General features: G+C 38.9%; 1 protein-coding gene across 9 annotated transcripts in view; it reads right to left on the bottom strand.

Annotated features, from left to right (window-relative positions):
- The window catches only part of senp6a (SUMO specific peptidase 6a), a 169,613-nt gene that overhangs the window by 99,643 nt on the left and 48,155 nt on the right, over positions 1-21,815 (bottom strand). For 5 of the 9 annotated variants that reach the window (XR_015758485.1, XM_043696247.2, XM_043696248.2 and 2 more), the window contains exons 3-4: positions 15,544-15,598; positions 688-833 (exon numbers count right to left, since the gene is read on the bottom strand). Coding sequence is in view for 5 of the 9 variants with exons in the window: in XM_043696247.2 (XP_043552182.2) it covers positions 688-833; positions 15,544-15,598 (201 nt within the window). In the remaining 4 variants the exon portion in view is untranslated. The remainder of the gene's footprint in view (positions 1-687; positions 834-15,543; positions 15,599-21,815) is intronic. The other 4 variants (XM_087991503.1, XM_043696249.2, XM_087991504.1 and 1 more) reach the window with 1 other exon arrangement.

The following is a 21,815-nucleotide window of genomic DNA, read 5'->3' on the forward strand; positions in this document are numbered from 1 at the left end:
AAATACACACTTGCTGCAGAAGTGTATTAAAAATGCCTCCCAATAGCAGAATAGTCAGTAAACAAATGACAATGAAAAATAAATATAGAAAAAGCAGGCTCATTTGTGGAGAGGACAAGAGTTTCAACAGACTGTTACTTTCTCTTAGACACTGCCAACCTGCTGAGCATTTCCAGAATTCTTTTTCATTTCAGAATTTGCAGTATGTTGCTATTGTTACAGAGATTTAGGTTGATTAACATAAGGTCAGAGACACCATTAGGAAACTTTCCTTTATGGTGAGTTACCATGATCTGAAATGCACTGCCTGAAAGAAGATAAAATAGTAATTTTCAAAAATGCATTGGAAAAATACTTAAAAAGGGAAACAATACAGAGGTATACGAAAATAGTCAGTGACTTGAATCATTAGTTTGCTCAATCAAAAACCTGGCAAAGGCACATTGTGCTGCATGAAATCGGCTTCTAAGTTGTACAAAATCTTTGTTAGAAAGGCCAGAATGCAATCTTTGTTAGAAAGACCACAAAAATCATTAATTTAGCTTGTCATATACCTTAACATCCTGAATCAATGCAACAGCACAAACAGGTTTTGAATGCAAACAAAAAACACTGATTAGAGAGCCTACAGAAAATATTGCTCATCTGAAATGCTTGAATTTAAATGAGTTTATAAATTTAACAGACCTTGGTTTCTTGCCAGACCCCAGCATGTTGAGTCCAGTTGCATTTCCTTTCAAAGTTTTAGAAAAACCACTGCCTTGATTTCTTCTTGCATAGTTTTTCAAGAAACCAGTACTGTTAACTGATTCTGATGAAAAGGGAGTTTTGGTCTGAAAGAGAAAGTAATCACAAATGGCACTTTAGTGCACATGCTTTCTGGATTGGTGTGGTCAGTTACAACTTTAGTGGGAGGTGCAGTGTAGTGGTAACATCACAGGATGGGTAATCCATAGATTCTGGGGACACGAGTTCAAGTCCTATTACAGAAGCTGGTAGAATTTGAATTCAATTAATAAAGACCTAGAATTGAAAGCTTGTCTCAGTAATGGCATCATTACATGCCCCAACTCAATGTGGCTCACTTATGTCCTTTAGAAGAAGAAAATCTAACATTTTTTGTCTGGTCATGCCTCCAGGTGATTCCAAATCCACAGCAATGTGGCTGATCTTTAGTTGTCCATTGATTGGTCAATCAGGCCATTCAGTTCAAAAGTTAATTAGGGATGGGGAACAAACTGGCAACTGTCCTTGCCAGTGATGCCCACATCCAATGAAAGAATAAAAAAAACTTGCAATTTGTTTTGAAGATGTAGACGTTGCAATTCTCTCCACATTCGTTGTTTTGTTATTTTGGCATGTCCAGCGTGGTTACTTTTCAATTCACTGATCCAAGGTCAGATTAAAATTAAAATTAGCTTTATTCTCAAATGGATGCAAATGAGTACAGTGAAAAGTTTACAAGTGTCACTTATGGTGCCATCTTAGGTACAAGAGGACCTAGGTACGGATTCTTAGGGGAAAAACAAATTAGAAAAATAGAAGAAATAAAAGTCCAGCATTACAGAAGATAGGAATAAATTAGAAAAATAAAGAAATAGCAAGTCCAGAATAACAGATTAACCTCGAATGAAAATAAACTCCCAAGTTTCTCAGGTGTTTTGAATGCAAAATTTTATAAAATTGCTGCATTTCAAAAGTTTAGTTCAATTGAAGGTAAATTTATGGTGCAGCTAAGCACAAGCCATAATCCCATGGCAGCAGATAAATGGGGACATCACCACCTGCAAATTCCCCTCCAGGCCACTCACCATCTCAACTTGGAAATATACTGTAGTTCCTCACTATCTCTAGGTCAAAATCCTGGAATTCCCTTAAGGGCACTGTGGGTCACGTACAGCACATGGAATGCAATGTTTCAAAACAGCAGCTCACCACCACCTTCTGATGAACAACTAGAGAAATGCAATAACTGCTGTCCAGGTAGTGAGGTCCATGTCCCATGAGTGCATAACAATAAAAAACTCCTACTAGTTATACCTAGTGGTAGCTGATATGACCTTTCTGCCACAGGGAACCAGGTTCAGATCCAGCTCAAATTAAAGCAAAACGCCAATTTTTTATACCCAAAGACAAAGGAAGTTTTACTCGTGTCAGAATCATGATTCAAAAGACACAGAACAAAGATAGGAAAAACTGCAGCTGCTGGAAACAACTAGGTAAGGTGGACATTTTCTGTTAGCCACCAAGCTGAATGCTGCAGAAATAGGGACTGTGAAAATTAAAGATGACTTGAAGATGCACCATGCTGTGGTGAGGAATTGTCATCGTCACTGAAGCATATCTCAGCAGGAAGTTAGTACTGGTTTCTCAGAAGACTGAGGAAAATTACTTTCGCTGGACAGTGGACATTGCCTCTCAGCAAAATGGGATTTAAATTGGTTCTTGTCAGGACTCCAATTCTGCAGAGTGCAATACAACATATAAACATGACTTGGAGTTTTTGGTCATGTTACAAAGCTACAGCGGATACCTCTTCTGTTGTTGAGGTAGTTAGTACCTTCTAAATAGCTGTAAAACCACACAGCACAGAAACAAAACCTTCAGTCCAACTTGTCCGCACTGACCAGACATCCCAATCTGATCTAGTCCGCTTGACAGTTAGAGGTGTACAGCACAGAATCAGACCCTTCAGTCCAACTCATCCATGCAGATCAGATATCCTGAATTAATCTAGTCCGATGTGCCAGTATTTGGCTCATATCCCTCAAAACCCTTTTTATTCATGTACCAATCCCTGATGCCTTTTAAATGTTGCAACTGTACCAGTCTCCACTACCTCCTCTGGCAGCTCACTCCATACACACACCACCCCTTGCATGAAAAAGCTGCCCCTTAGGTTCCTTTTAAATTTTTCTCTCCTTGTATTAAACCTTTGTCCTCTAGTTTTGGACTGCCCCACCATGGGAAAAAGACTTTGGTTATTCATCCTCTCCATGCTCATGTTTTCTTTAAATCTAATAAGGTCACCCCTCAGCCTCCAGGAAAAAGAAACCCAGCCTATTCTGCCTCTGTCTATACCTCAAATCCTACAATCTTGACAACATTCTTGTAAATCATTTCTGCATCCTCTCAAGTTTAACAATATCCTTCCTACAGATGGATGACCAAAATGGTGCACGGTATTCTAAAAGTGGCCTCATCAAAATCCTGTATAGCAGCAACATGATCTTCCAACTCAATGTTCTGACCAATGAAGGCAAATGTACCAAATGCCTTATTCATCACCCTATCTACCTGCAACTCAACTTTCAAGAAATTTTACACATACCCCTAGGTCTCTGTTTGGTAACACTGCCCAGAGCCATGTCATTAACTGTATAAGACCTGCTGTAGCTTGCCTTACCAAAATGCAACATCTCACATTTATCTAAACTAAACTCCATCTGCCACTCCTTGAACCATTGGCTCATCTGATCAAGGTCCTGTTGTACTCAGAGGTAACCTTCTTCACTGTCTACCACTTATTTTGGTGTCATCTGCCTCCTTTATTCACATCAGAATCATGTATATAAATGATGCAAAGCAGTGGATCGGTGCCAAACTTTGTGGCACACCAGTAGTCACAGGCCTCCAATCTGCAACCTTCTACCACCATGCTGTCTTCTACCTACAAGCCAATTTTGCATGCAATTGGCTAGTTCCCCCTAGATCTCATGTGATCTAATCTTACTAACCAGTCTACCATGCTGAACCATGTTGACTGTTTTGCTGAAGAAGTTCATATAGACAATGTCTACTGCTTTCCCTCAATCTTCCTCACCCCTTCAAAAAAAAACTCAATTAAGTTAGTAAGACACGATTTCTCATGCACAAAGCTATGTTCACTATCCCTAATCAGTCCTTACCTTTCCAAATACATGTTAGTCCTGTCCCTCAGAATTCCCTTCAACAACTTATCCAACACTGACATGAGGCTCACTAGTCTAGTGTTTCCTGGCTTTTCCTCACAGCCTTTCTTAAATAATGTTACAATATTAGCCAACCTCCAGTCTTTCAACACCTCACGCTTAGCTGTCAACGAGGTAGATATCTCCGTACAGGGCCCAGCAATCTCTTCCTTAGCTTCCCACGCAGTTCTGGGAAACACTTGATCAGGTCCCAGGGATTTATCTAACTTTATGCATTTTACGGCCTCCAGCAGCTCCTCTTTTGTAATGTATACTCTTTTCAAGACATAATTATTTATTTCCCCAAGTTATCTAACTTCCATGTCCTTCTCCACAGTAAATACAAATGAAAAATATTCACAGTTAGTATCTCACTCATCCCCTGGGGTTCCACACATAGATGGCCACGTTCATCTTTAAGGGGTTCTATTCTCTCCTAGTTACTTTTCTGTCCTTAGTGTACTTTAGGATCTTTTTGGGATTCTCCTTAACTATTTGCCAAATGTATCTCGGGTCCTTTTTTTGCCCTCGTGATTTCTCTCTTAAGCCTATTGCCCTTATATTCCTCTAGGGATTCACTCGATCCCAGCTGTCTACACCTGACATATGCCTCCACATTTTTTTTTTTTTTTACAGCAGAATTCTTAAAAATGTCATTGAAATTCAAATCTCTAAAAATTATCACTGTCTACTGCAATGGTAGCAGAGGGCAGTACTCTCACCTATTTCAGTCAATGTTAAGTCAAGCATCATCCATTTAGTCTTAATTTCTAAAAAGATGGAAACATATTGTATTTAGGGTCGTGACTGGGTCCCTACCTACAATCTGAACTAAATTAAAATACCAATGATGTTGAAAATTTGAAAAGAACAGCAAAGCAAGCTGCAAAGTTCAGAGAACCAGAAATATCTGTTAGGAGTACATGAAGCAGTTTGTTTCAATTAGATATAGATTGAAGGATTCCTGTTCTGGCAACAATTGCATTTATCTGGTACCTTTCACAGCCTGAAAACATTGCAATCAAGTGCTTTTGACAAGTAGACATTGCTGAAATGCAAGAAATACACCAAACAATTTGAACACAGCAACAATGTGAAAATATTGACAAGATAATCTGCTTTTGGGACATCAACTGAGAGATAAGCGTTGGTTGGAAGACCAGGATAACCCATGTAAAAATGGATAAAGCGTAGGAAACTCGGGAGGTTGGCAGCACCTGTGGACAGAGAAACAGAGTTAATGTTTTGAGTCCAGCATGACACTGCTTCGGAATTCTGTGGGGTCATACTGGACTTAAAGCATTAACTCTATTTCATCCATAGATACTGCCAGATCTGCTAAGTGTCTCGAGTACTTTCTGGCTTCTAACATCACCAATCTTTTACTTCTTCCAAGCGTAACCCCTCTGCTTTTTCTTCGAAATAGCCACAAGATCTGGGGGAAGAGAATGGGGAGCTTAGCTCAGATAGCCAGACATCAGTAGTTAGCAGCATAGATGGCATGAGTTCAGGCTCTACCACATCTGAGGTAGTTCTTGGGACCTGCCTCTTCTTGGCTCATTGTGATATAATGCCATAGTGATATTTGGAACAACTTGACAAACAGCCCTCCATCAATGAGGAAGCTACATGTAAAGAGGAGGCAAAGAACATCTTTCCCTATTGCCTCATCTGAAAGGCTGTACCTCTAATAATGCAGCATTCCTTCAGGGTGATACTGGAGAATTGAAAAATCCAAGCTAAACTAGGACTTGAATGCAAAACCTTCTGACTGAGGTGGTTTCAACAGACCCATGACTAACAGGGATCATAGCTGATACATAAACAGATGTTTTTTTCTCTCCAGATTGTGCTGCTGCCCCTTGTCTTTCCTTTTGCGTTACTTGGAAGAGACGTATGGATATGACTGGAACTTATTAGAATGCTTCACAGTACTGTCATATGAATGATGACTCATCTACTTTTAACTGTTGCTTTTTGCAATTTGTGGTTTACTAGAAAAGGTAATTCAAGACAACAAACCATGCAAATGTTGATTGCTAATTTTTCAAAATTTACTTTAAAATTTTAGAGGGTCTCAGCATTATGTAAAAGAATGTGATAATTTACAAATTCAACAGCTTAAATATTCTGATCAGCAATGTTAGGTTACATGCCATAATATCTTTAAAATGAGTTTTTTGGGATATTTGCCCACATTAAACAAAGAAGCCTTGAAGGCATTGTTTCTTGAAACAGGCAGGCTGCAATCATCGACAAAGTTTTGTACTGCACATACAAATCTGCTCTGGCAATTTTGTGTTATTTTTACATAAAACCAAAGTAGAAGTAAAAAGTTTGATCCAATGAGTTAAGATGAAGCGTTTGCATTGTCTCATGAATGTCATAGTCAACCAGTTAAAAACAATTAAGAAATTATGATCAGATACAGTTGTCCTATAAATTGATTCAGGGCTAAATAATGAAGTTTATGACAATAGATTGATCCTGAAACTTTTCTATTCATCCTTGAAAATGATACTCAAGTTTCAACTATTTACTTGTTTGACACTATTACAAAGGGCCATTCACTTCCTTAACAAATTCATTAAGTTGGATAAGGTTCATGATATTGCAAACTAAATCCAATCAGCTAAAAGAACAAGCTTTATCAGCTGACATTTTCTCATCCAATTGACTGTCACACTTTTGAAATTACATTTCACAACAGATGGACCTTGATGTAACTCATTAAATCAAAACCAAAACAAGAAACGTTTAATTCTTGAGAGTTACATTGTGAAGTGGGTAAGTGGTAAATTAAATCTGGATAAGTCAGTCAGTGCATGTAGTGATGCCTCTGGCATTCAAAGATTGGAAATTCAATGTGGGTTTTCAATGGACTCCCTTGCTCTTTATTTCAGGATAGTAATTCTTAAAAGGTCACAGCACATTTTGGGTAGGCATGGGGATGGAGGAGTGACAGAGATGGAGAGCGAGAGAGAAAAACAGACAGGCAGAGAGAAAGATGAAGAGAGCGCATCAGGGTAACTGGGAGGAGAAAATGAGGAAGCAGAAGATATCAAACTGACTTGAAAATTTTAATCTTCTGACCCTGGACAGGAAGAGCTTACAAAGGATGGGCACTCAAACTTGGGAGTTGTGTTACATTGGAACACGATACTATTTATAGAGTCATAGACATGTCATAGTCATCCCCTCCCCCACTCACCCATTGTACTCTATGCTACTTTCTCCCCACCCCCACCCTCCTCTAGCTTATCTCTCCACACTTCAGGCTCACTGCCTTTATTCCTGATGAAGGGCTTTTGCCCGAAACGTCGATTTCGAAGCTCTTTGGATGCTGCCTGAACTGCTGTGCTCTTCCAGCGCCACTAATCCAGAATCTGGTTTCCAACATCTGCAGTCATTGTTTTTACCTCTTATTATCAAAAGACTAATTAATCCAGAAACTTAGCTGATGTTCTAGGGACCAACATTTAAAGGGTGAAACTCAAATTTCATAAAGAATCAGGAATTAAAAATCATATGACACCCAAGAAACTATCAAAAAAACCCATCTGGTTCATTAATGTCCTTCAGGGAAGCAAATCTCTAATCTTCACTTGGTCAGGTTTACATGTGACTCCAGAGACACAGCAATCTGGTTCACTTTCAATTGCCCTCAGATATGGTCTAACAAACCACTTAGGCTAAACATGGGCAAGGAAACCTCTGCTGATTACCACATTCGTCCTCCCTCAGCTGATGAATCAGTGCTCTTCCATGTTGGGCAACACTTGGAGGAAGCACTGATGGTGGCAAAGGTGCAAGATGTACTGTGGATGGAGGACTTCAAATGTCCACCACCAAGAGTGGTTTGGCAGCAGCACTATGTATCGTGCTGGCATGGTCCTAAAGGACAAATTTATTAGACTAGGTCTGTGTCATTTGATGAAGGAACCAACAAGAGGGAAGAACATCTTGACCTCATCCTCATGAATCTGGCTGCTGCTGATGTATCTGTCCATGACAATTTCAGTAAGAGTGACCACCATACAATTCTTGTGGAGACAAAGTCCCAAGTTCACATCGAGAACATCTTGCATGGTGTTGTGTGGCATTGCACTGAATCTCTTCGAGCTGATCTAACAAGACTGGAGATCCATGAGGTGCTATGGGCTACTGGCAGCAACACAATCTGAAACCTCTTCTGAATCTCCTTTTCTATCATTACTATCAAGCCAGGAGATCAACTCTGGTTCAATTGTGAATGTAGGAGAGCATGTCAGAAGCAGCATCAGGCACACCAAAAATATCTGGTTAAGCTACCAACCAGGACTTGAGGACAAGATGGCAGAGGTGGCAGGGTAGGAAATGTTTCTGCTTGCCACCTCCACCTCCCCTCCTCACATGACCAACTGCATCCTTTATCAAATTTTATTTTCTTCATTTAACTTTTTGAATCAAATTCATCTTTTCTTCCTTCTATGGCTGCAGTGGCGGAGACCGGTTGGGGGAGTTGTTGAACAGCAGATCAGTTCTGTTCCTCATGGTCATGATGGCTGCAGTTTGAGCAACATCACCAGCTATGAATCAGGAGTTGTTCTTTTCCTCTGGTGCTTCAGCAGCGTCTGCAATGGCAGTGGAACGATCGATTCCCCACCATTGTAGCCAACACCAACATGTCATACAGCACAGAAACAGACCCTTCGATTCAACCGGTCCATGCTGAACAGAATCTGAAACTCAACTAGTCCCACCTATCTTTTCCTGGCACATATCCCTCCAATTCTTTCTTATTCATGTATCTATCCAAGTGTCTTTTGAACATTGTAATTGTACCTGCATCCATCACTTCTTCAGGAAGTTCATTCCACATATGAACCACCCTCTGGTGTAATTTGCAAAGAAAATAGTCATCTATTTTTTTCCCAGTTGCAAAAGATTCAGTTGCTTATTATTCATTAGGATTTTTATACTATCTGAGCCTATTATGAATGCTTGGCTGTTTCAAAAGATTGGGAACCACCATCTCAGCAGGGAGCTGTATTTGCACATTGACCAATTATGAGAAAATATTGAAGACTTATTGATCTTTGATGTGACAATGGAAGTAGGGTTTATTCTTACAACTAATTGACTGCTTAAAGGGATTTTTTTTGGAAAGAGACATTTTTCTTTATTTCCACAGTAAAAGGAAGAGGACTTAATAGTGATAGTCTATTAATTCCATATTCTCCAATTATAAAGGTGTAATACCATGGAGGAAGAGCATTTTTTTTTCAAGGAAGACAAGATTTTTGGATTTATTTTAAGGTCCTGAGCTATTTCCATTGTGGATACTGAGGGAATGGCTCTGGAGGATACTTGAGGCATGTGGGAGGCGTGACAAAATAAGGGGAATTTGAAGGAACACTGAGGGATTCAGGTGTGTAGATAGTATGAAGGGACAGAGAGAATCAGAGAAGGTACTGAGTGGGTATGTGATGGTTGGAGAGTGAGACATGAATGCTTACGTGTATAACATTGATTATTAACACAGGAGTAATGGTAAATGGAAGTCTGCATTCGAGCCGGTCAGCCTGGCATCAACCCATCTTCATTGCTACTTCTAGTCTGCTACCAGATCAGGTATATCTAAATCCATTTCATCGCTGGCTAGCCGTGAAGAAAATGCACAAGGTAAAGGGTCCTTTTATATGAGGCTTATCTTCCAACATCCAAGCAAAATGGTTGGATTTCTAGCCAGGTGATGGGCCCTGGTCCTTGACAGTTGGTACAGTCTCCTGGCTATGGTGGTGGCTGGAGTATCAGCCGTGATGAGGCTAGTTTGCCAGAGGCAGCATTCTGGGTACAGTCAGCAGCAGCAGGGCTGCTTCAGCGTGATTCCTCCTTGCTGTTGGAGCCTCAGGATCAGCTTTGATGGCTGCACAGTGGGACGGCATCTCATAGCCACTTAATAAATCAAGAAGCCATGGATGGAACAAAAACAGAAATGTGTCTTAACTTTGCGTAAATTATTTCTTTTTATTAGTGTGATTAAAATGGCACAGATTATGGCGACTTAAACACATTTCACTGTATTTTCATAAATACAAGTAATGATAAATTACTATACTATTTACTAAACTATACCTGCCTGTCAAAAGGCATAAGCAGCAAGTGATCGGCAGAGGTAAGTGATACCACAACCATCTGCCACAATCTTTTCACCTCAGAGAAATGGGCTTAAATGTTTAATGTCAAATAGCTTTCCTTCTCTGGAAACAGGAGGAACTGTTTGGTTCCAAAGCAGAGTTGTAGCAGATTTGAAATGTCGATTCCACTTTTTGCTCTCTTTCTCACTCTCCAACTTCCTGACTTCAAACAATATAGCCCTTCTTTCAATATTGTAGGACCAAAATTTTGGAATTACTCCACTAATAATACTGTAAATGTACCCACGCCATTTTAAATGCACCAATTTAAGGATGTGCATCACATCACCTTCTCAACAGCAATTAAGAATTGGCAATAAGTGTTAGCCTTGCAGGCCAAATCACAAATGAAAGAATAAAAAATGCATTAGTTGTAATAATTCTCATACTGTCTGCTCAAAGCCTGAAAGACAACTGCGAAATATTGTAGATATCTTAAAGATTTGAATCCAAGACAACATTCAGCTGCATCTTTACTGGGAATGCCCTAAATCAAGCTGGATGTCTTTTCTGTGAGGAATAATGCCAGTGCACTGCACTGCCCATTGCTTTCTGTACCTGCATGTTAACTTTGCTTATGACAACCAGATCCTTACAAATACAAATCTTTCTTGAGCTTTCACCATAAAAAATTTTGCTTTTCTATTTTTGTTACAAAGTGGACTCGTTCACACTTTTATTTTAATGTTATATGCCACATTTTTTTCCCCTCAGAGTCAGAGTCAAAACAGCACAGCATCAGACCCTTTGGCCCACCTTGGCCATGCTGACAGTTATCCCAAACCTAATTAGTCTCATTTGTCTGGGTTTGGCCCATATCTCTCAAAAGACATTTGGACAGGATAGATTTAAAGTGTTATAACAAGACTACCTCTACTACCTTCTTCGACTGATCATTCCATACACGCACCTGTCTCCATGTGAAAAAGATGCCACTTGAGTCCCTTTTAAATCTTTCCTATTTAAACCAATTATGAAGAAAAGAAAACAATTTGAAATTTGGATTTCAAAAGTGAAGGCAATTGGATGTGGATCAACTTTGCAAAGTTTTTTGTTAAACCAAGTCAGAAAAACATTTAGAACAGTGCATTAATTCTAAGAAAGCATGTCATTGCAGGCAAGTACCTGGGAGAACCTAGTAGCATTAACAAATGGAATACTTATGCTGCTGAATTGGAAAAATAAAAGAAAGCCAACAACTAAATTTTGATTTCAGAACAGAAGGTGCAAGGTCTCAGTTCAGAAGAACCAGGAGTTCTGCTTAAAAGGGAGAAAATCTTCTCCCAGTAGAAAATAAAGTTTTAGTTTCAGGAAATCAGTCATCATGGTTGAAGTGTTGTTAGTATGTTGAGCTTCCAGCGAGCTTGTAGAGAAATCTTCAACTTATCACAGCTGAGAAAGTTCATGCCATCAGAATTGTGAAATTCCCAGGCCTGCAGACTTGGAAAGGAAATGTAAAATTGTAATCACAGAGCAAGGAAAAGAAAGGAGTCAGTCAGCAAAGCAGATTGACGCCAGAGTGAAATTCCTCTGCAATTGAGTCTCTGTGAAAGGACATGTTGGGATTATATTGAAACTTGGTTTTACTGTCCAAGATCTTTCAAATTGTATGGAATATTCCCTTTTCCCCCTTTTAAATAATAAATACTTGCTCTGTTGTTAAAGAGCATCTGCAGTTTGTGTGAATATATTTTATTGACAAACTGCCATGGTACCAACTGCAAAAATTTAATATTTGATCCATCAAGCCATCTGCGATCCGATATGTCTAGTATTATCAAATGGGATCATAAAACTATGTACATACACATTTCCTGCTTCCTACTCAGCATACTTTTCCATTTTTATTAAACTTACTGATGATACATTAAACTTGACACCCTCATTCATATTTTTATTTAATATATATAATATATATAAATATACACACACACACATATATAAAAAAAATATAAAAAGAGTGAAATAATACTTTCAAACACTGATCCTTCTGGTACTCCACCAATTTACATCCTATCAATCTGAAACTGAACAGTTTATTCCCTTTGTGTTTTACCCTTTCACACAAACTTAAGGAATAGAATTTTGTGTAATGACCTACTGGGTAGCACTTTAATGAATGTTTTCAGAAAATCCAAATACAAAACATTCACTGATTCTCATGTACTCTGCTGTGATAGTCTCAGAAAGCATCAGCTTTGGCAAATACAATTTCTCTTTCATAAATTCACGTTGGCTCTCCCCAGTTATATGATGATTTAAGTTCCTGTTTTCAGACCCCTAATAAAAGATTCCATCAGTATCATACTCTGCCATCAGGTTTCCTGGCCTATTGTTTCCAGGTTCTCTCTTCATCCTTTCATTTCTTTTCTTTTTTTTTCATTTCATTTCTTACCTTTTAATCCACCGAGACCACTCAAATTAAGAAACTTTTGGAGGATCAAAACCAATGCACTCTACTAAGACATGATGTGGAGATGCCATTTTTGCTCTGGAGTGGACAAAATCAGAAGTCACGTTACACCAGGTTATAGTCCTATATGTTTATTTGAAAATACAAGCTTTTGGAGTGCTGCTCCTTCGTCAGGTGAAGTAATACTTGATAGAGCAGTGCTCCAAGAGCTTGTGATTTCAATAAACTTGTTGGACGATCACCTGGCATTGTTCAACTTCTGACTTTTTCCTAAGCTAAACAGACTCAAAGTTTTTCTTTATGCCCCACTATAATTTTGCCAGTCTTTACCTTTATACCTCTGTGCTGCCAGCTTCCTTTTTACATATCTTTTTCTAAAGACTCTTGCCAATTTCCTTTGGCCCACTTCCTTAATCATTTTTCTTGTGGATTTCCAAAATTCTCCCAATCTCTCAGATTTCATTTTTTTCTAAGTAACAATATAATCCCCTTCCTTTAATATTGATTTCTCTAACTATGTGCAGACCACTTTCCCAGAGACATTTTCCCTTTAGGGAGTAGAGATACAATATATTTTTTGCTATTTACCAATGCTTACTACTATTAAATCTTTTAATCTAGTTTTCCAATCTACCATTTTCAATCAGTCCCTCATTCCTATATAATGTACTTTTTAGGTTTAAGACTAGAGTTTTGGGCTGAGTTAAGTCATACTTAAACTCAATATAAAAATTCCTTCATGTTATGATCACGCTTCCCCAGATGTCCGTTACAAAATCATTAATTAACCTTGTCTCATTACACAAGACGTGAAGTCATCTCCCCGCAAGTTGGCTCCTGGACAGACTGGTCTACATAAAACAATCTTGAATGCATTTCATCAACTTGCCATCTGCACTAAAACCTCAAATTTTGTTTTCCCATTTTTTAACAAGAGAAATACCCATGATTACGCTATTACTGTGGTTATTTGCACCTATGATTTCCAGATTTGGACTCTGATTGAAGTTACAACTGTGTGCACAATCCTGGGACAATCATCTTAAAAAATGGGAAACAGAAATTATCACACAGAGATCCTACACTTTTATATTTGGAGACAAGGAAGATGAAGACGACTGTCATAATTATATCTGATTAAATAGACTAAATCAAAATTAAACAAGTTCCTGCAGTGAATGGATACATGAACAATATGGATTTCAAAACAATTTGAAACAGCAAGTAAAAATTCAATTTGCTGTCCAATAATTAGACAATCTTTTAAAACAGCATGGGTATTTGGGCTGAAGTTCAATTACTGTGGGATACATTTTAATAATCAATATTGCAGGTGGACTTTCCAACTCTAAAACTGCATGGTTTAGAAATTCCAAATTTTCTGTAATGTGGTGTAAGTGCAAGCACACTGCACAACATCCGTTAAAACACCTTAGTTCCAAAGACTTGTGCACAGAACTTAGCATTCCAAATTCCTGCACTGAAGTGTCAAACTGTCTTTGGGTTGAAAGCATAAGAGTGAAATCTATCCAGGTGACAAATATACTGTGGCACATAGGGAAGTGGAAATTCTTACAAGTTTAGCCACACAAGAGCATATTCAAGTAATGTTACAATGAAAGTTTCTACCTTTCCCATTCTTTTAGGCCATGAATTCCAGAGCTGACACACTTTAGTCGAAAAGAAATTCTCAACTCCCTCTAGTATTATGCCTTTAGTCTATATCCCTGGTTACTGACCATTCTCCAAAGGGATTCTGGATTAGTGGTGCTGGAAGAGCACAGCAATTCAGGCAGCATCCGAGAACAGGCAAAATCGACGTTTCGGGCAAAAGCCCTTCATCAGGAATAAAGGCAGAGAGCCTGAAGCATGGAGAGATAAGCTAGAGGAGGGTGGGGGTGGGGAGAGAGTAGCATAGAGTACAGTAGGTCAGTGGGGAAGGAGATGAAGGTGATAGGTCAGGGAAGAGAGGGTGGAGTGGATAGGTGGAAAAGGAGCTGGGCAGGTCGGACAAGTCTGGACAAGTCGAGTTGCTGGAGGTTAGAAACTAGGATGAGGTGGGGGAAGGGGAAATGAGGAAACTGTTGAAATCCACATTGATGCCCTGGGGTTGAAGTGTTCCGAGGCGGAAGATGAGGCGTTCTTCCTCCAGGCGTCTGGTGGTGAGGGAGCAGCGGTGGAGGAGGCCCAGCATCTCCATATCCTCGGCAGAGTGGGAGGGGGAGTTGAAATGTTGAGCCACTGGGCGATTTGGTTGATTGATGCGGGTGTCTCTGAGATGTTCCCTAAAGCGCTCTGCTAGGAGGCGCCCAGTCTCCCCAATGTAGAGGAGACCGCATCGGGAGCAACAGATACAATAGATGATATTAGTGGATGTGCAGGTAAAACTTTGATGGATGTGGAAGGCTCCTTTAGGGCCTTGGATGGAGGTGAGGGAGGTGGTGTGGGCACAGGTTTTACAGTTCCTGCGGTGGCAGGGGAAAGTGCCAGGATGGGAGGGTGGGTCGTAGGGGGGGCGTGGACCTGACCAGGTAGTCACGGAGGGAACGGTCTTTGCGGAAGGCAGAGAGGGGTGGGGAGGGAAATATATCCCTGGTGGTGGGGTCTGTTTGGAGGTGGCGGAAATGTCGGCGGATGATTTGGTTTATGCGAAGGGAGATGGGTTTCTCCGATCCACTGGATCTAAACCACCATCTACCTTTTTTACATATCTTAACCTATTCTCCTCTCAACCTCTGGTGCTCCAGCATATCCAATTCTTCTCCATAGCCTAAATTTTCTAGTCCTCTTAACAGTTCCAAAACTGCTGTTATTTCTTATATAACCCAATAAATAAATAAATAAAATCTGAAAAAGACATTTAAAGAAGTTCAATTTTAATACAAAAAATAAACATTCACTCAAGTTTTTCCCAACGTATTTCATTACTTCCAAGGGAATCTTTTACATTGCGGAAAATAGCAAATATCCTCAACAATTTTGAAAGAGCTTATTTTCTTACCTTTAGTTCTTCAGTTTCCATCTCTTCAACATCAGTACTCAGCAGATTGGTTTCACTGTGAAGTGAAATTGCATGGTTACAACAAGCTTGAAATGAGAATTGGGTTTTTAAAAAGCCAATATCAATTTATAAAACTGTGTTTGCATCTGTTCTTGGAAAATAAGATATTTTCTTCCAAAGAAAGAGCAGAGTAAAGAAGAGTTCATGTATTGTGCTCATCCTCAGAGTGACTGGATGGATTAGGCACAATATTAACCTGGAGATTGTAAGGACACACATGCTGGAAATCACAAATTGATAAAATGTGGAGCTGAAAACACACAGCAGGACAGTTTTTCCAGCTCTACATTTTACCACTATATTTAATCTGACCATTTATTATTGAGGGCAGAGGGAAATGTCATGCAGTCTGAAGCATTACAATGGGAGCACAGGGGAGGTTGGTAATTTGCGGCTTTATAAAGAAGTGAGATGATTCTATGGCTTTAAGAAATGTATTTTATCTTTTTTTTTTAAAATGAAGAAATGTTGAGACCGAGGTATTGAGCAGTCTGCTCAAAGCCAATAGAGTAAACAGTTTGCAAGGCCTTGGGGTTTCTTTTTAAAGTTGGGGTGGGGTCAAGCTCCCACAGAACCATGATTTTTAGTTTTAGCTTTCAGCAGTTGTTGGGGTATTGAAAATGGATGTGGAAACTCTTATTCCTCTCTCTGTTATAGCTAAAAATGGTCATTCCATTCCTGCTGCTAGAATTGTAAATGAGACAATTTTACTAAATTTGCTTTTCCACAAGTGCTTATGGGATACAACTATAATGGAACAGTTAATTAGAAGTAGCTAATATATCTATTTTTCTGTTAAGCATTTGTTAGTTACTGTTAAGTCAATTCTTTCCACTTCTTTTTTGTTTGCATTTTAACTGTAGCGTAAAATAAAGTGTGTTTTGCTCAACTCTGAGTAATTTCACTAGTTGAATTGCATCTGTAATGCAACGCCTATGCAATGCATAAAATAAGAAAAGTTTGGAGTCTGGACTATCTTCTTAGTATATTTTGAGGGGGTTTGGTCTGGCCCACAACAGAAAACATCACTGTCCTCAGGCCTACTTGTACAGCAGCTTGTGCTGCAATTCCATCCCTCCATTAACATATTAAAAACAATTAATGGAAGCTTTCTCACACCATAATTACTTGAAATATCAGACTATTTTCACTGTTTTGAAATGAAAAAGAGACAGAGTTACTCAATTCTGCAATGCTGAAGACAAAACTACTATATTAAAAAGGCACCATCAGGATAGAACTTCACCAATCCTCATCTTGAGTTATGCTTTTATTCACAATGGATTAAGTGATCCAAGTCCATGTTATGTGCCAAAAGCTCCAGTAACTCTAGTACCATTTCTTCCCTATAGGAAAAACAGCATACTACAACTAAAATGAATCCTCTGCAGAAATCCAGCACTTTAGATTCCAAATAAAATGGACTTGGATCTTCAAAACAATGTGCCTCTCAGGCTACTTAACGTTTTATTACATTCCCTGTTTAATTTGGGTTCCTCTAAATATATTTTTCTTCCCCAAACGTATCACTTAAAAATACTAACACCCTTGAATCCTGAAGTGTGTTGAGGAAATGAGTGGTATGCAATTCTTCCAGTGCAACTGGTTGATATCTGCCCTACAATTCTAGGTATGAAGGTTTTATCACTTTTTACTCTGGAAGTTCCCAGTCTTGGCTGAGCCGTTAAGGGGTGCCAAATACAAAAGAGCTTTCCGAAAAAAAGAGGGAAAGTTCGACAAGGACACAACTTACAGGCCATTCACATTGGTTCTACCACATTTAGAACCAGGAAACGGAGCACTGAAAACCAACCAGTATGAGTACGGGTAGAACATATAAAACAGGCTTTGTTCGTTTGACACCACATTTTAAAAGCCATCTGAAAGGCTTAGTGATTACTACTGCTGGGAAAGGATCCTAATCACACTGCTTAATAGCTATGTAAAGGACCTCAATGCATGCTCACATTTGAAGTAACTTTTTCAATTGACAGAAATGTATAAAACAAAAGTTTAAAAAAATGAAAAAAACGTATAATTTTAATTTAATCTGATATTGTTTTTATATATACTTCCTCACAAATTGTTAAATACGCCAGAGAAGTGAAAATTATTGTAGTTCAGTTTTAATTTCACTGCACTGACGCAAGCACAACTGTCTCAGTTTGTAGTCCAATAGTTTCAGAGTTGTTTTCTTCTAACATTTGAGAAATGTGTACGGATCATTAAGAACTTCAATCCACTTTAAAGGCTTTGATGCCATTCATAGACAGCTTGATGAAGTCACACCAATCGCTTCAGTTGAGGTAATTATCTTACACACACACTTCTTCGAGGCGCTCATTAGATTCCTTTCACAAGGCAATAATTCCACAGTCACCATGAGTGACACAGAGTGAAGAAGTTCGTTCTTCTATGGGCTAATCTTGATTGGAAAACATCTGAGAAAAAACACTTTAACCAGTTTGGAAACTCCTATTCCATTAATAAGAAAGTTGGTAAGGGGAAGACTTGAAGGGGATATAGTGTGTTAGTTAGCCTGTCACCCATATTGCAATACCGTATGGGCATCTTTCCTTGTTGATCTGAGTCTCACTGGCCACATTTGCTCCTACAACAACATATATCACCTTCAATACAATGCATGTCCCAAGGCTCTTCACAAGGACATTATATAATAAAATTTCACATCAACCTAAATAAGGAGGTAACTGGTCAGATGACCAAAAACTTCATAGAAGCTGAAGGCTTTACAGGTTGGTCTTATTGGAAAAAAGTAGGCAGGCAGAGAAATGTGGGGAGTGCACTCAAGAGTTTCAGACCTAGGCAACTGATGGCATGGTCACCACAAAGAGAGAAATTAAACTTGGTACAAGAAGCTAGAATTCAAGGAGCTGAGATATGGAGGGTTATGAGGCAGGATGAAAATGCCGGGTGCTGGTGGGTGGGATTGGATTGGGATGGCTGGTCGGCATGGATGAGTTGGACCGAGGGGTCTGTTTCCGTGCTGTACATCTCTATGACATGGAGGATTATGAAAACAAGGTTAAGAAATTTAGTGTCCACATTTCTTTATTGGGAGCTAGTGTAGGTCAGCAGTTCTGGGATGTTGGGGGTTAGGCAAATGTGATGTATAGATCATAAAAGGGGACTAAAAGGGAGCAAATTTGTATTTGGTTGTGTTAATCTTCAACTGTCACCCAAGCTTTAGGTAATATTTGTGATGTGGAAATAGCTATGGCGAAATTCAGAAAAATTCAAAAGGTGTTTGGCTTTAATACCTGAAAGCCATTCTGCAGACCTGTCAACAAAACGCCAAGCTCCATTAAAAAATAGGCATTAAAAACTAGCAGCTCTCAGAAGTGGACATGAATATCCATCTAAACCTTGACTGGGATGTACCAAAACAAGGGAGACATTCCAATGAAGTTTGCTCTTAAGGTCAGATGACTGAATTCTGAGAAACTGTTCAACTGCACTGACAATTCCAAGGTAACTATTATAGGAAATGTAAATTTGAAACTGTAAATTTTCAAAGTAAACAATATCAAAACAGCAAGGAGGAAAAGGTAAGATTGGAACTGAGATGTCCAAGTTTGTCATGGGAAAGAAATGATCAACGAATGCAATAAGCATCTGGGAACAATAATAGAAATACAATTTATTTAACAAAAACAGACAACACTAAAGAAATTCAACACGTCTGGCAACATCTGTGAAGAGAGAAACAGCAAATTGTTCTGAAGAAAAATATTAAGATTTGAGACATTAACTATTTCTCTGTGGATGCTGCCAGACCTGCTGAATTTCTCCAGTATTTTATGCTTGATTTCAGATTTCCACCATGCAGTATTTTTCTTTTATTTGAAACAACTTATAATTCAGACACACTAACATTGTGGTCCTATTAATTATTCCTGGATCGTGAAAGAGGATTTTAAAAAAAGCCTTCCTCCTGGAATTACAGTTTATTGATCTTAAAATTGATTTCAGACCTTGGCATCAATTAATCTAGAAATAACAGTGTCTCCACTAAAATTTTAAAGTAAAATAAATATCTGGGCAGTTAGTCACAGTACATTTGATTATTTGGCTCTATGATACTACAAGCTGATGTTGATGAAACAAGGTGTTGTTATATTACATGGAAACTGCATGTGAACAGGCAATTCAGCATAACCAGTTTTATCTAGCACACAAGCAGGTAGTCTTGTTCATAGCCATCTCCTTTTTACCTGAGTTTCCAAATATCACAATCTTAATGACCTTTGACCATAGATATGTGACATCATCTTTATTAACACTGCATTGCAGCTTACGTTTTTAGGTATTTCACAAGTTGTTAATATCAATTTGAAGTTTCATTTAGACTTCAAAATTGTAAAATTTGGGACAATTAATTGCAATTTGAAAAACACTTCTAGCTGCCTTATGTCAAAACCTTTGGTGGACTTAGCAAACAGTCATGATTCCAGAGAAGAATGCCATGGGACACAGCCATCCAGTTTCATTTACTCTTAGAAACTGCCCTCAATTCTGATATTTTTCTCTATGTTAAGCAGTTCTTAATCCAATTTGCTAGACTCCAAAATTCCACATCTCTTCTCCAACGTCATTCAGACTCTCCTTTCTTACACACGATGACAACCTTTATTTGTTCTTTTCCCCTCTCCAAACCTCCGTGGCTACTTTAAAATTGCAACATTCACTTTGATAAAATGTAATTGATCTGAAATATTAATTCTTTCTCTCTCCATTAATGCTATCTGATCTGTTGACAGTACCTCCAACATTTTCATATTTTATACGTTGGATGGTGAACATTTGTAGAATTTTAGTTTTGCAACTCATTTGAGGATTCTAGTCTGGATAGAGTGAATTGACATTTTTCCAAGGATGGGGGAGTCCAAAACCAGAAGGCATAGGTTTAAGATGTGAGGGGAAAGATTTAAAAAGGTGGTGCGTGTATGGAACAAGCTGCCAGAGGAAGTGGTGGAGGCAAGTACAATTACAACATTTAAAAGGCACCTAGATAGGTATATAAATAAAAAAGGTTCAGAGGGAAATGAGCCAAATGGGACTAGATCAGATTGGGACATTTGGTCAGCACAGGCGAGTTGGACTGCAGGGTTGCAGGGTCTGTTTCCGAGTTGTATGATTATGACCCTATGTCCATTTCAATTGATTCTTGCTTGAGCTGAGTAAAATAAATTACCTGGCCAAAAGAAATGGTGGCACACACAAGCACAGATTCTGACCAATGTGTTCTGCATCATTTAAATCAACCAAATAATGGAAATCAATGTTGACCACACAGAATAACAAGAATCTATGCAATCATTGATATACTTCCACATTCCTGCCCTTTCAACTCTGAAGAATTCCAAAGACACTTAACCCTCAGAAGAAATTCCCCCTCATTTCAGTGTTAAATTGGCACCCTTTGTTTGAAGGCTATGTCCTCTGATCCTAGGCTATACAATGTGGGGAAACATTCTCTCAGCATTTACCCTGTAAAGTCCCTGAAGAATCCTATATGCTTTAATGAGATTATTATTGTTCTTCTCACCTCAAGTGAGTAGTTTTAGCTTTTGTTCACAAGACAATCCCTCCATACCAGGGGTCATCCTAGTAAACCTTCTCTGAACTTCCTCCAACGAAATGATATCTTTCCTTCAAAAATGGGACCAAAGCTGCTCATGATTCTCCAGACGTTGTCTCATCTGTACAGTTACAGCAAGACTTCCCTACATCCCTGGACAGTACGGACAATTCAGTACAGTCAATGTTTCAAGCTGTCACAAGCTATTTCCCCACATTCTATATCTTTCATGTTCTTCTTCACAGTAAACACGGATGAAAAATACTCGTTTGGAACCTCCCCCATTTCCTGCAGCTCTACACATAGGCTACCTTGTGATCTTTTGAGAGGCCCTATTCTCTTCCTAGAGACTCTTTTGCCCTTAATGTATTTGTAAAAAGCCTTTGGATTCTCCTTAACCTTATCTGCCAAAGCACTCTCATGTCCCCTTTTTGCCCTCCTGATTTCCCTCTCAAGTATACTCCTATTGCCTTTATATTCTAAGGACTCACTCGTTCTCTCCTGTCTATATCTGACATATCCTTTCTTCTTTTCATAACCAAAACCTCAATCCAGCATTCCCTACATCTCCAGCCTCGCCTTTCAATATACTGTCTCTGGACTCTCGTTA

The sequence above is a fragment of the Chiloscyllium plagiosum genome, unplaced genomic scaffold (assembly GCF_037043375.1).
Source record: "Chiloscyllium plagiosum isolate Xiang-an unplaced genomic scaffold, Cpla_swu_hap1 HiC_scaffold_10, whole genome shotgun sequence".
In the NCBI taxonomy this organism is placed as follows: Eukaryota; Metazoa; Chordata; class Chondrichthyes; order Orectolobiformes; family Hemiscylliidae; genus Chiloscyllium; species Chiloscyllium plagiosum.